Raw genomic sequence first — 12,489 nt, forward strand, 5'->3', positions numbered from 1 at the left:
TCCCCTTTCCCCTCCCCCCTTTCCCCCCCTCCTCCTTTTTCCCAGGCTCGTATTGAGAGAAGTGGGTTCGATTCGTACAGTTTATCCGCTCCCCTTGCCTCCGTTAGCGTGTTATTGGGGGGGGGACATGAGATCTTGGTAGCACTTGTATGCTTCTCCACTATAGTTTGCGTTTGTTTTGTGCTACGGTCGACTCGTGCCCTTACTTCCTCCTCCCCCCCCCTCCTCCTCTCGTTTTGGCATGGGAGTAATCCTGTTTCTGGGTTTTTCCGTATTTGTGAGTCAGTCATGAGCCTTGTCCCCTTATTATAAAATAGACCTCATTGATCCTGACATTGGGCCGTTATTGCTGCTTATCCCATCTTTAGCATTGTTCAATTATGTTTGCTTGCCTGCCAACTGGCCTTGTGTCGCTTATTTTTATTCTTGATCGTCTTTGTCTTGTGGCCGGCCGGATTGGTTGTAGGCCCACATATGTTTATCCTAATGATGCAAATAAAGGTCTTCAAAAAAAAAAAAATATATATATATAGATATGTACTATGTTTAAATTTTTTTAAATGAATTTATATTGCTTTATATTTGTAACTATTTTAATTAATTTCATTTCATTTAATAATATTTCCTGTGGGTTTTATTTTAAGTCCCTACCTCCATGATGTTCTATGGAAGGTGCTACAGTTCCAATGGTTGGAGCAGATACAGAATACTACAAACAATAGATATAGCCTGCACACCTGTATGTACTGTTGAATGTAGATAATTGATAGTTCAATAATGTATGTCTGTTGTGTGCTACCTTGAAAATCTGACCCGCTCCTGTAAGGATAACTAACAACAAAAATGATGTGTACAAACTTTGTCACATGCTGAAAGGTGACCTACTCATACCCTTAAGGTGCAGCAAATAGAATAAACATGTTTTTAAATAATTCTTCCTTCAGGTTTATTACAATTTAACTGGTTTCTAGATACATGAAAAAATATCAATAATAATGACAACTAAGCAAGCAATTAATCTTCAAAATTGCTCATGTCACATGTAATGATCCTGTTGCAATCTTCACAAATTTATTGAAATTACATTCACAAGATCAACAACAAATGTCCGATGCTGTGGTCTCAATGCATTTCGGGAAAATCCCTTAGTCAGGGGAACTCTACAAATAACAAATGAAATACATGAGTTCTGCCACACTGAAAAAGAAGTTCAAGAACATGACAGGCTGTTCCATCGCTGCCAAATCAACTGGTGCATGCTGTTACTCAAAGTTATTTGTGTGAAAAATGTGTCTTAGCTTCTCTTATTAAAAACGTGCTCCCAATAGATTCACCACGCTTACCCCAATGCAATATCATGTGCGAAAAACTGCCTTGTACCGTAAACCGATCCTCAAGTGCCTTCACTTCACATGCAATCAACCGTGTGCAAAACAATGTGCCTATGCTCTCAGTATTGCATTAAAAGATTTCAATCATACCCGGTCTTCTCGTGACCAAATTATTCCAGCAATGTGAGCTTCTCTATCAATAAATCGGCAATACTATCCATCATTGCCGACTCTATGGCTACAGTACTTCTGTGTGAAAAATATACTTTTATGTGAATAAAATAAGTCGCTCTTAATCAAGCAACAGTAGACGAGAATACATTCCTGGTAAGCTTAGATATAGCCACTTTCTAAATGGCTTAACATGAATCTTAAGTTAGAGGGTTGTGTGAACATGCCTCCATTGCTATCCCTTCCAAAGCTATTTCACTTACTAGTGTAGATTACTATAAAAATGACTTTTCTGAAACAGTGGCGGCTTGCAGAGTGAATATGTGTGGCAGGGGGTGGGGGCGGGGCAGGGGGTAGTGCAGTCGGACATACGATGGCAAGGAGTAAAGTAAGTAAATAAATAAATACAACTATTTACCTTGCGCATGCTGCATCGCCAAGTTAGCCGTCGTATGTCCAACTCCACTACCCCACACCCTGCCTCACCGGGACCCCACTACACCACCCCACAGCATTTCCTCTGCGAGCCGCCACTGTTTCTGAAAGTTGTAAACTTACTCAAAAGCGTAAGTTACCTTTCTGAATCAGGCACCATCTATAAATCCGGTATTTGTGTAATGCAAACCTAGATGAAAAGCAATGGGGCAGTGGCAGAGCTGCATTTAACTTCATGAAATAATGTATGTCATAAATAGAAGGATCACAGCTTACCTGCTCTTTCTTTGGCTGCTTTTGTATTGTAGATGGAGTATGCATTATGTACATTGAGATGCGTTTCCAGAAACGCCACTGGGAAGGCACCTGAAAAAGCAGCAAGGCATTCCCCAATTGCAGAGCGCTGCCTGTGAAGGAATATTACCAGTATTTGAGTATTTGTCATCAGTATTAATAAATATAAACACAATATACCAAAAAGACTAAATATATGAAAATATGTTTCAACATATTTAAATATATTAAACATATTAATAATAAACATATCAACAAAAAGATTAGCAATATTAACAAATCAAATAAGAAATAACACAAAAATAATGAAAAATAATGATGTTACCAATGATAAAGGAGACCTTTTAATTTCATACAATCAATGCAAGTGGGACTACTCTTTATTCATTTTCAGGAAATAAAAACAAAACTGGTAACTATATGGATTCCATTTGAAAGTTGCATACAGAGATATTTCAAACTGCATTCCCCCATTACACTTACTACATTATCATTATTCTTGTCATTGCTGTTGAGATTCCGTGGTTTTCTGGACCGGACTCCATTTTGTTTACGTTTTCCAAAGACGCCATTTTATGTTGCCCTCACGTAGGCAGTGGAAGTAAACGAACAAACAAAGTTGCATGGGCTTCGTTATTCATGTACATATTAACATGGCCTTTTTGACTTGCGAGTGAACTGCAAGTTGCTGACCCCGTCACCTGATACTGACCATTTCACGAAGCCAATTTCTCTAGCTGATTGTTGTCTAGGTTTTCCAATCACTGTTCAGGATATCGTTAACTTTTAGTTTCTTGCACATATCTTATCCTACTCAACATCTGAATTGCTCCTTTTCTTATGTCTTTTCATTACATGGGTAGTGCTTTCAATTATGGGTTTGTCCGGCTCGTGGAAATCGAATTTGGGACAGTCCTAATAATTAACTTGTGGGTTGGTACCATGCAAAGTGAGCTTTTTGGAATGTAATAATTTATGCAAAATGTACTTGATTGGTCAGAATTTGCCGCAATGGGTGTGCATTTGTAATGGGCTGAAAATGTCAATATAAGGTGATGTCTTGCCCTACAAAAATTGAGCAGTTTCCTGAGTTGTACACCGTGTTGTATTGCTTGGTTTACTGTTACTAGCTGCAGCTAATAAATGTGATCTTTGACGCCACCTAGAAGTATTCCGTGTCTCTGTAGTCCAAGACAGGTGAATCCGAAGACTTCGGGGTGTGTCCCTGGCACCGCTGGGTTCTAGGAAAACCCGATTCTTCAGTTGGCGCCCAACGTGGGGCGACATCAAGCGGTACCGGTCCAAGCCCGAGGATCTTGAGGAGCCACGTGAGAAAATTCTGGAGGAAGGCCGCCACTTCATCGACCCCTGTATGTCGACGTGGACCGAAGGTATTTGCTGCGAGGCTTCCCGCTTTCCGACGGCTACGAAGGACTGCTGCCCTGACTGTCGCCCTGTCTTGGACCCTCGATTGATTATTTGTAGAGCGAGACGATAGACGGTCTTCTGGTGGCGTGACAGATATTTGGTTAAGTATAAGTGGGTCGCTCCCACAACTTTGTTTTGGTTCTTGGTTTGGTTTGATTCGGTTACTGCAGCAATCGAAGCCGAGGGGCTTGTATATATGTGAGTGTATCGATAGTTGATAACCCCTTGAAGTTTGAAGCTAGATTAGTGAGCTATAAAATGCCTGATCTGAGCAAAATTAGGAAATGGTTTAGTTGTGGTTGCAACAGGGATTCCCGATTGGAGGACTCGTGTCCGATACCTCCGGTTGGAACTCCAACTTATGAGCTCTATTCAAAACACGGAGTGGGTCCTATTACTTATAATGTAGTGTGGGTCCGCTATACTAGGAAAGATGGTGTCTTACGATGGCCCCAACATGGTAGTTTCGAATTAAATATTTTAGACAATCTGGAAGTTGCGCTATTTAAGAAGAAAGCCCGGCCGGCAATGTTTGACTCTTTCCGTCTCTGGCGAAAGGAAGCCAAACAGCAAGAAATTAAGCAAGCAAAAAGAGATAGGAAAGATAAGAATATGTCAGTACTACAAGCTGCTAGGCAGTTTAAGGAAGATGAGGAAGATCGAGTGAGTGAAGTCTCAGATAGACAACGTTGCATGGCCATAGATAAATGTTATCCGGCCTTGCCGTCTTCTCCCCCGAAAGTGATTGAAGACCTTGAAAAAGATCCTTTGATCTCTCATTTACTGAGATTGCCACCTCCTTATGTGCAGGGTGCTACTGCGCCTCCATTACCCCCGGTTGTTCTACCCTTTGTTGTTCAACCTCCTGCTGTTGTTCAGCCACCCGTTGTTCCCCAGATGGTTCTCCCTTCTACGGTGCAACCCCCTCTAGGGTCGCCAGCTTTGCTACCAGCTTTGCCTCAAACTCCTTTGCCTTCTACTTCTGAACCTTCGACTTCTACTGTTCTTATTCCTACACCTCTTTTGCCTCAAAATACTTATTCTGCTGTTCTTATGTCTACTTCTTCTCCTTCTGCTCGAAAACGAATGACTGAGACTGTTGTTAATCTGTTGTCTCCATTGTTTGGGTCACTGAATATGACCCCTGTTTTGGAACGTAAGCAGAGTCGTAGTCAGCTTCCCAGTTCCGAGGAACGGGCAGTGTTGGATTTATTGGCTCGTAGATGGATTATAAATGCTTCCAGGTATACTTTGCCAGCGGTTATGGATGTTTTCTTTCAATGGGAACCGCCTAAGCAGAGGTATGCTTTTGATGTAATGTGTACCTTTCTGCATCAGGAATGGGAAGATAATGAGTTGGGTCCGATTCCGCAGGATGTGCTCGATGTTCAGTCAGAGTTTGCTAAAGGGACGATAGTAAAATCTGATGTTACAGATGCCGTAGAGACGATACTTGCTTTCAGGTCTAGGTTACCGCCTCAGCCATTGTACGAACCTGATTCCTCCGTTAGGAGAAAAGTGAAGCAGTATCCCATGCGAGAGGTTCCTCCTGTATGGAGAGAGGCAGTTCAGGCCAATGTTAATCAGGGTATTCAAGCTGCAGAGGCTCATTTTCAGCGAGTATGGGTACATGTTCCTTGGAAGAGAGCAGAGGTCTTGGCTCTTAAGCAGACCTTACCTGACCCTCGTAAGAATCCTGCTGGTTATTACAAAGAATTGTTTCAGACAGTAGATGCGTGTATTATGAATTTAGCCGACATTGATATGTTGATGGGTAATGTAGTCCCTCAACCTTTGTGGGCGAAGATTCGTCATGAGAATCATGCAGCAGAGTTAGGAGATACGTGGGCGAATATTGTTGCTGCAGCTGGTCGACAGGTGGGAGGTGCCAAACCTGAGCCCTTAGTTGCAGAATTACCTAGTAGAATTGTTAATTTGATGAAAACGATGATGCCTCCTTTACGAGTGAATTGGGATAAGTTAGCAGCATGTAAGCAGAAGAAAGACGAGAGTGTATCTGATTTCTTCACCAGTTTGAGGAAACGTTTATCGATCACAGTGGTCAGGATATGAGTACGGAAGGTGGTCAAAGGTTGTTTGTGGACAAATTTGTCTTTAATTTGCTTCCCGAGCTTTCTAATAAGTTGAAGGACTCTGAGAGTTCATGGGCTGTTTCTTCGTCGGCCCAGATATTGGCTACTGCACAATATTATGAGAATAGGGATAAAGATGAGAAGGATAAAGCGGAGAAGAAAACTAAAGATCTAAAGACAAAAGTTATTTTACAGCAAGCTTATCCACCTCGTACGAATCAGCCTCAGTTTCAGCAACCTCCACAGTTTCAGAGATTGCTACAGAAGCCTGAGCCTTATGCTCCGCGATTCTTTCCTGGTCCTAATCAGTGTGCTTATTGGAGAGAGGAAGGTCATTTCAAGAATAGTGTCCTGGCTTTGCTACAGCGTGCGAATGGTGTACCTGGTCAGAGAGGTCGTGGTGGTTTCCAGCAAGCTCCTAGGGGTAGGGGACGTGGTGTGTTTCCCCAAAATGAGCGTTCCTCTCCTCCTCAGAATTCTGCAAATTATTTTGACAGACAGAATGTTTCGAGTGGTCAGTCTGCCCAGTATTATGTTGAGGATTACTGTGTTGAAGGTGAATGTGTTGGTTATAATGATAACTAGGATAGCCATGGACAAAGTGAGGGAGTAGTGTCAGTTCTAGTAGACCAGAGTGGACCTTATGTTGCGGTGAGTACATCAGGTGTGGTAGAACCTTTTCTTTTGGATACTGGTACGATGAAGAGTTCTATTATGCACTCTAAACTTCCTGGCGCACCTTTGTCTGGCTTGACCAATGTTTCAGTAGGATTTTCAGGCGCCCCAGTTCGTAATCCGGGTTCTAGTCCTTTGTCCCTGTCTATTGGTCCTTGTGAATTGGAAGCTCCTCTTATTCTAACGACTGGTTGTGGTGAGAATCTGTTGGGTTTGGACTTGGTGAAAAGATTGTATGCGCCATTACATTGCTCTCCTTCGGGAGTACATCTTACTTTAGGTAAGAGAGTGATTTCTCCAATGTATTTATCTAAAGATTGTCTTCCACTGGAATTGCGTTCTCTTCCTGATACACTTTGGGCTACAGGTCCAAATGATGTTGGCCTTTTGCAGATTCCACCGTATGTTGTTACCCTTAAGTCGAATGCTGAGCTACCTCGTATTCCGCAGTATAAAATATCGAGCGATGGTGAGAGAGCTCTTTTAGCGATCATCTATGATTTGGTTGAGAAGGGTGTAGTTGAAGAAACGAGAGGTAATGTGTGTAACAGTCCTGTTTTGCCTGTCCTTATGCGCACTGATTCTTCTCAGCCACCTGTATATCGGTTTGTGATCGACCTTCGAGAAGTGAACAAAATTGTTGTGCCACAGTTTCCTGTTGTTCCTGATATCACTGCTTTGTTGACTCTGATTCCCGCTTCGGCAGCCTGGTTTTCTGTCATTGACTTGAAGAATGCTTTCTTCAGCATTCCAATTGCAGAGGAGAGTAGAGATATTTTTGGATTCTCTTTAGGAGGACGAAGCTTCCGGTTTAAGAGAGCTCCCCAAGGTTATTGTGAAAGTCCCTCAATCTATAGTCAGGCGTTGAAAACTCAGCTTGATGGTTTTGTGTTGCCTTCTGGTGCTACTCTTATTCAGTACGTTGACGATCTTCTGGTTGCTGCTGATGATGAAGAGATTTGTAAAGAGGCTACTCTTTCTTTGTTGCGACATTTGTCTGACCTTCATCAGAAAGTGTCACCTTCGAAGTTACAGTATTGCCGCCAAGAAGTAACCTACTTAGGTCATCTCTTGTCGAAGGAGGGACGGCGATTGACCCCAGAACGAATTCAAGCGATTGCGCAAATGAGTGTACCATCCACACAGAGAGAAGTGCGTGCTTTCTTAGGTATCACCTCGCATTGTAGACAATGGATCCCTAATTTTTCTCGGCTAGCGAAACCTCTGTTAGCGCTGACTCTTAAATATAGTACGCATCCTCTTCCTTGGTCTGATGAATGTCAGAAAAGTTTTTCTGAATTACGTAATGCATTGTGTTCGGCTCCGGTGTTGGGTACTCCAGACTACAGTAAGCCTTTCACGTTGTATGTGCACGAGAGAGAAGGTTGTGCATTGTCAGTATTGACACAGTGTTTCGGAGACAAGCAAAGTCCATGTGCGTATTTTTCAGCGGCGTTAGATCCAGTAGCTAAGGCGTTGCCGAGTTGTCTGAGAGCTACAGCGGCAGCTGCGGTTTCTATCCTACAGTCTGCTGGTTTGGTATTGGATAATACGTTGATTGTGATGGTCCCGCATGCAGTAGATACGTTGTTGAACAGGACCAAAACACAGCACCTTACTAGTGCACGTCTGTCAGGTTATGAGTTGACACTGTTGGCTAGCCATGTGCATATTAAGAGATGTAATGTGTTGAATCCAGCTACGTTGTTGCCGATTTCTGTAGAGACAGATGCTCAAGAACAGCATGATTGCTTTCTTCGTACAGAGGAAGAAACGAAGGCTAGAGTGGATCTAAAAGATACTCATCTTACGAATGTTGATGGTACCCTATGGGTAGATGGTTCGTGCTTTAAGCTTCCGAATGGTGAAACGACTGCAGCGTATACGGTTACAACTTTGCATACAGTTGTTGAAACAGCACGTATAGCACAGAATTCTGCGCAAGCAGCAGAGTTGATTGCATTAACTAGAGCGTGTGTGTTGTCAGAGGGAAAGCGAGTGAATGTCTATACTGATAGCCAGTATGCGTTTGGTGTTGCCCATAGTTTTGGACGTTTGTGGAGAGAAAGGGGATTCCTTACTTCCCATGGCACGAAGATTCGGCATGGGCAGTTAGTGAATGAACTTCTGGAATCACTTACTCTCCCAAAGCAATTGTGAAGTGTAGTGCGCATAAGAAAGTTGTGGATGATGTAGGTCGAGGAAATGCGTTTGCGGATGAAGTTGCGAAGGAAACAGCGAAAGACATGATGAGCCCTATGTATGTTGCAGGCCCCGCAAGATGGGTTGTGGAAGGTGGAATGTGTGAAGACACAATAGAAAATGTGAAGATGATTCAGGCTGAAGCTACTGAGAAAGAAGTGAGCACGTGGAGAGAGAGTACGGGTATGTTGGATTCAACAGGTTGTTGGGTTGAGTTGTCGGAGCACCAGCGATGGTTGTTGCCAGATGCGTATGTGCTCCCAGTGGTTACGATGGCTCATGGAATGGCTCACATTAGTTCTAAGGGAATATGCAAGTTGTTGGCTCCAGTATGGCAGAATGCTGGAATTCCAAGATGTGCTGAGAATGTGGTGAAACATTGTATGATTTGTTTGAAATACAATCCTGGAAAGGGAACTCCAACTCCAGCTGGTCATTTTGCTCCTCCGACGTATCCGTTTGAGGTGATACAGCTAGATTACATTCACATGGATAGATGCAATAACTTGAAGTATGTCCTTGTGGTTGTTTGCGCCTTTTCCAGATGGATAGAGGCTTACCCCCTAAAGGATAATACTGCCTTGTCTACAGCCAAGGTTTTGCTCAAAGAATATTTCCCTAGATTTGGTTTGCAGAGAATTGTATGGTCGTAGAATGGGAGTGAATTTGTGGGTCAAATCATGAAGAAAGTGTGTGTTGGTTTGGGAATAAAGCAGAACTTTCACGCTGCGAATCACCCCCAGTCAGCTGGACTTGTTGAGTGCTATAATGGCACGTTAAAATTGAAACTGGCTAAGATTCAAGCGAGCACTGGTCTTACATGGCCAGAAGCCTTGCCGTTGGCTCTTTTGTCAACCAGGACGACTGTGCATTCTCGTGTGGGACTTAGCCCATACGAAATAGTTTTTGGTCATCCGGCGAATGTTTGGAGTGTGCCTCGTCCCAAGAAATATAGCGAAATTGAGTACCCTATGTTGGTGGATTATTTACATGACTTGACTGCTAAATTGCGTGTTCTCCACCAACAGGTCTATGACAATTTGCCGCGTGCTACTGCAGATCCAGGACACGCTATCCAACCTGGACAATATGTGCTGACCAAGAATTTTCAACGAACAAAGAATTTAGAGCCAAGGTGGACTGGACCTTATTTAATTTTAGTAGCTGGCAAAAAGAATTGGGTGCATGCCACCCACTGTAAACGAGTTCCTTTGCCCTTACCGTATGATCAGTGGGTGAGGGAGGGAATAGCTGATTCTGATTGTGAACAAGTTCCTAGGTTCATACCATTTAGTGATGCTCATTTGATATGGACTCAGTCAGAACGTGCGGATGACAACGTTCTTCAAGCTGCTGTGCCGCCCCACATGAGAATCGACACTACGAATCCAGAGGTCCTTTTCCAAGACCAGACTGTGCCTGGTAAAGAACGCTACGATCTGAGACCGAGAAAGACTGAATAATGGACTAATAAAATTGGAATTTTTTTATATAGTGAGTTACACCTTGTCAGATCAAGAAACTTTAATGCTTTTTTCCTTTTTCGAGTCACCATCCGGACTCCGCTGCAGGGTCATGGTACAGCCTTAAGGGGTGAACCGCGTATTGACACAAGGTCTGTGGTTCAGGGTCGTTAGTAGGATCTTGGCGCACACTTAAGTGAAGAAGGTAATAGCCATGAGCAGCACGATAGAGGATGGAGTTTCTTGAGTCTAATAAGAGTGTTAAGAAAGTTAATACTAAAGTGGGGATCACAGTGGGGGTACCTACCTGCAAGAGACACAGTCGTGAGGGCAACGGCTTCCAGGGACCGCGAGCACACCAGCGCCTTGCCAATTTGCTCCCGGGTCTGCCACCGCGCCGTGAGGGCAACGGCCAGCTGACTCTAACACCCAGGTGCCCCGGCGTCGCACCTGTGACGTCACCATCAGCGCACGGAGGCGCTACAAAGCAGCGGGGCTTGCACAGCTCCGTGGGGGTCACAGTGGAGGTACCTACCTGCAAGAGACACAGCCGTGAGGGCAACGGCTTCCAGGGACCGCGAGCACACCAGCGCTTTGCCAATTTGCTCCCGGGTCCGCCACCGCGCCGTGAGGGCAACGGCCAGCGGACTCCAACACCCAGGTGCCCCGGCATCGCACCTGTGACGTCACCATCAGCGCACGGAGGCTCTACAAAGCAACGGAGCGTATCCCGCTACGCGGGACGCGCGCGGGCGGCGCCGGCAGAAGCCCGGGACAAGGGCGGGTCAGTCTTTGTCAGTCATCGGCAGGAAGAGGCAGGGCGGGGCCTCCCCCCTTGCATCCGACTTGACCATGGGTAAGCGAAAAAACACTACCTGTACAGATGCTGGGGGTAAAAAACCGAAGGTGGCTAGACATTCGGAAAACATCATTTCTTATTTAACATCTGCAGTGGGGGCCCTATCTAAAGAGATAGAAACCGCCCAACAGGAACTGGGTTTACAAGTGACTGCTCCATTATCTCTGGAACCTAACCCTCATCACGGCACCCCTTTGGAACCTGAGATAATGATATTAAAACCACCATCAATATCAGGTCAAACAGACCCTCAAGTTAGCAGTACACCAGCGAGCCCACCTACCGCACCTACCCTGCTCCCTAACCCTGCCACTCAAGCCGAACCAACATCCAGAAAGAGGAAGAAAGGAGATGGGGTCTCCACGACTAAATATATTTCAGAGGACACACTTAAAGAACATCTTGAAACCCTTTTTGAGGAACGGATTGAACCCCTCTTAGTGGGGATTGCAAAGGATATTGTTGATACCATGAATACTTGTCTGGAGGGGTTACTAAAGAAATGTGTACTAATTGATAACCTTGTTAAGAAACTTGAGACACCTTCTCCCCAACAGCTATTGGCAACCCTGGCACCTAAGGGTGGTACTCAATCTGCTTCTAAGCCCTTGCTGACTATCCCTACAAATAGACTTATGACTGTGTCAGGTACAGGGAGGAGTATGGGCGATAAGATCTGCAAAGTAGGCACTGCACAACCCTCCCTAGTTAGGCCCAATACAGCTGTAGAGTTAAAAACAAGAGTAGATTCCAAGGCACATCTACATCTCCCCCCAGCTGTAGCACCTTTTGTGGTGGTTTTTGTAGGGGTACCACCTCTACCAGAGGGGGAAGCAGAATCTACCAATAGGCTAATTGAAATAGCAAATGAATGGTGTGAAAACTATAGCTGTGGGGGTACAAATATCTCAAATAGTGTCAATTTTGCAAGAAGGGTGGGGTGGGTGGGCCGCCGACCAAAATCTGTGAGGGGTGACTGTGTGGTGGTAAATTTTGATAACATAAAATTAACCCTGGGCGTAGTGGGGCGTAGTGGGGCTCCGCGGAGCTACGCGGAGAGGGCGAGAAGCTACGCCCACTCCCGCACTCCGCGTAGCCCCACTACGCACCTCCCTCCCGCTCTCCCCTACATACTTTATTTAAGCATTTACACGGATTAAAACAAGTTAAAAGCACTTACCTTGTCCGGGGCTCGTCCGGGTCTTCATCTTTGAATAGCGTCCTTTGCCTGGATACCAATGCGCATGCGCGGGCGGCCGCGCATGCGCATTTCTCCCGAGAAATGCGCATGCGCGGCCGCCCGCGCATGCGCATTGGTATCCAGGCAAAGGACGCTATTCAAAGATGAAGACCCGGACGAGCCCCGGACAAGGTAAGTGCTTTTAACTTGTTTTTATCCGCGTAAATGTTTAAATAAAGTATCTAGTGGAGGGCGGGAGGGAGGCGGGTGGCGGCCGACTCGGCTACGCTCACGGAGTGGGCGTAGTGTTGCCGGCTACGCTGTCTACGCAAAATGCGTAGAAGGCAACACTACGCCT

The 12,489-nt window shown here is 44.9% G+C and overlaps 1 protein-coding gene across 1 annotated transcript in view; it reads right to left on the minus strand.

Annotated features, from left to right (window-relative positions):
• The window catches only part of RYR2 (ryanodine receptor 2), a 3,071,198-nt gene that overhangs the window by 1,138,672 nt on the left and 1,920,037 nt on the right, over positions 1 to 12,489 (minus strand). Inside the window, exon 63 of the mRNA XM_078648003.1 lies at positions 2,214 to 2,344. Coding sequence (XP_078504129.1) covers positions 2,214 to 2,344 — 131 coding nt within the window. The remainder of the gene's footprint in view (positions 1 to 2,213; positions 2,345 to 12,489) is intronic.

This window comes from Lissotriton helveticus, chromosome 6 (genome assembly GCF_964261635.1).
Source record: "Lissotriton helveticus chromosome 6, aLisHel1.1, whole genome shotgun sequence".
Taxonomy (NCBI): Eukaryota; Metazoa; Chordata; class Amphibia; order Caudata; family Salamandridae; genus Lissotriton; species Lissotriton helveticus.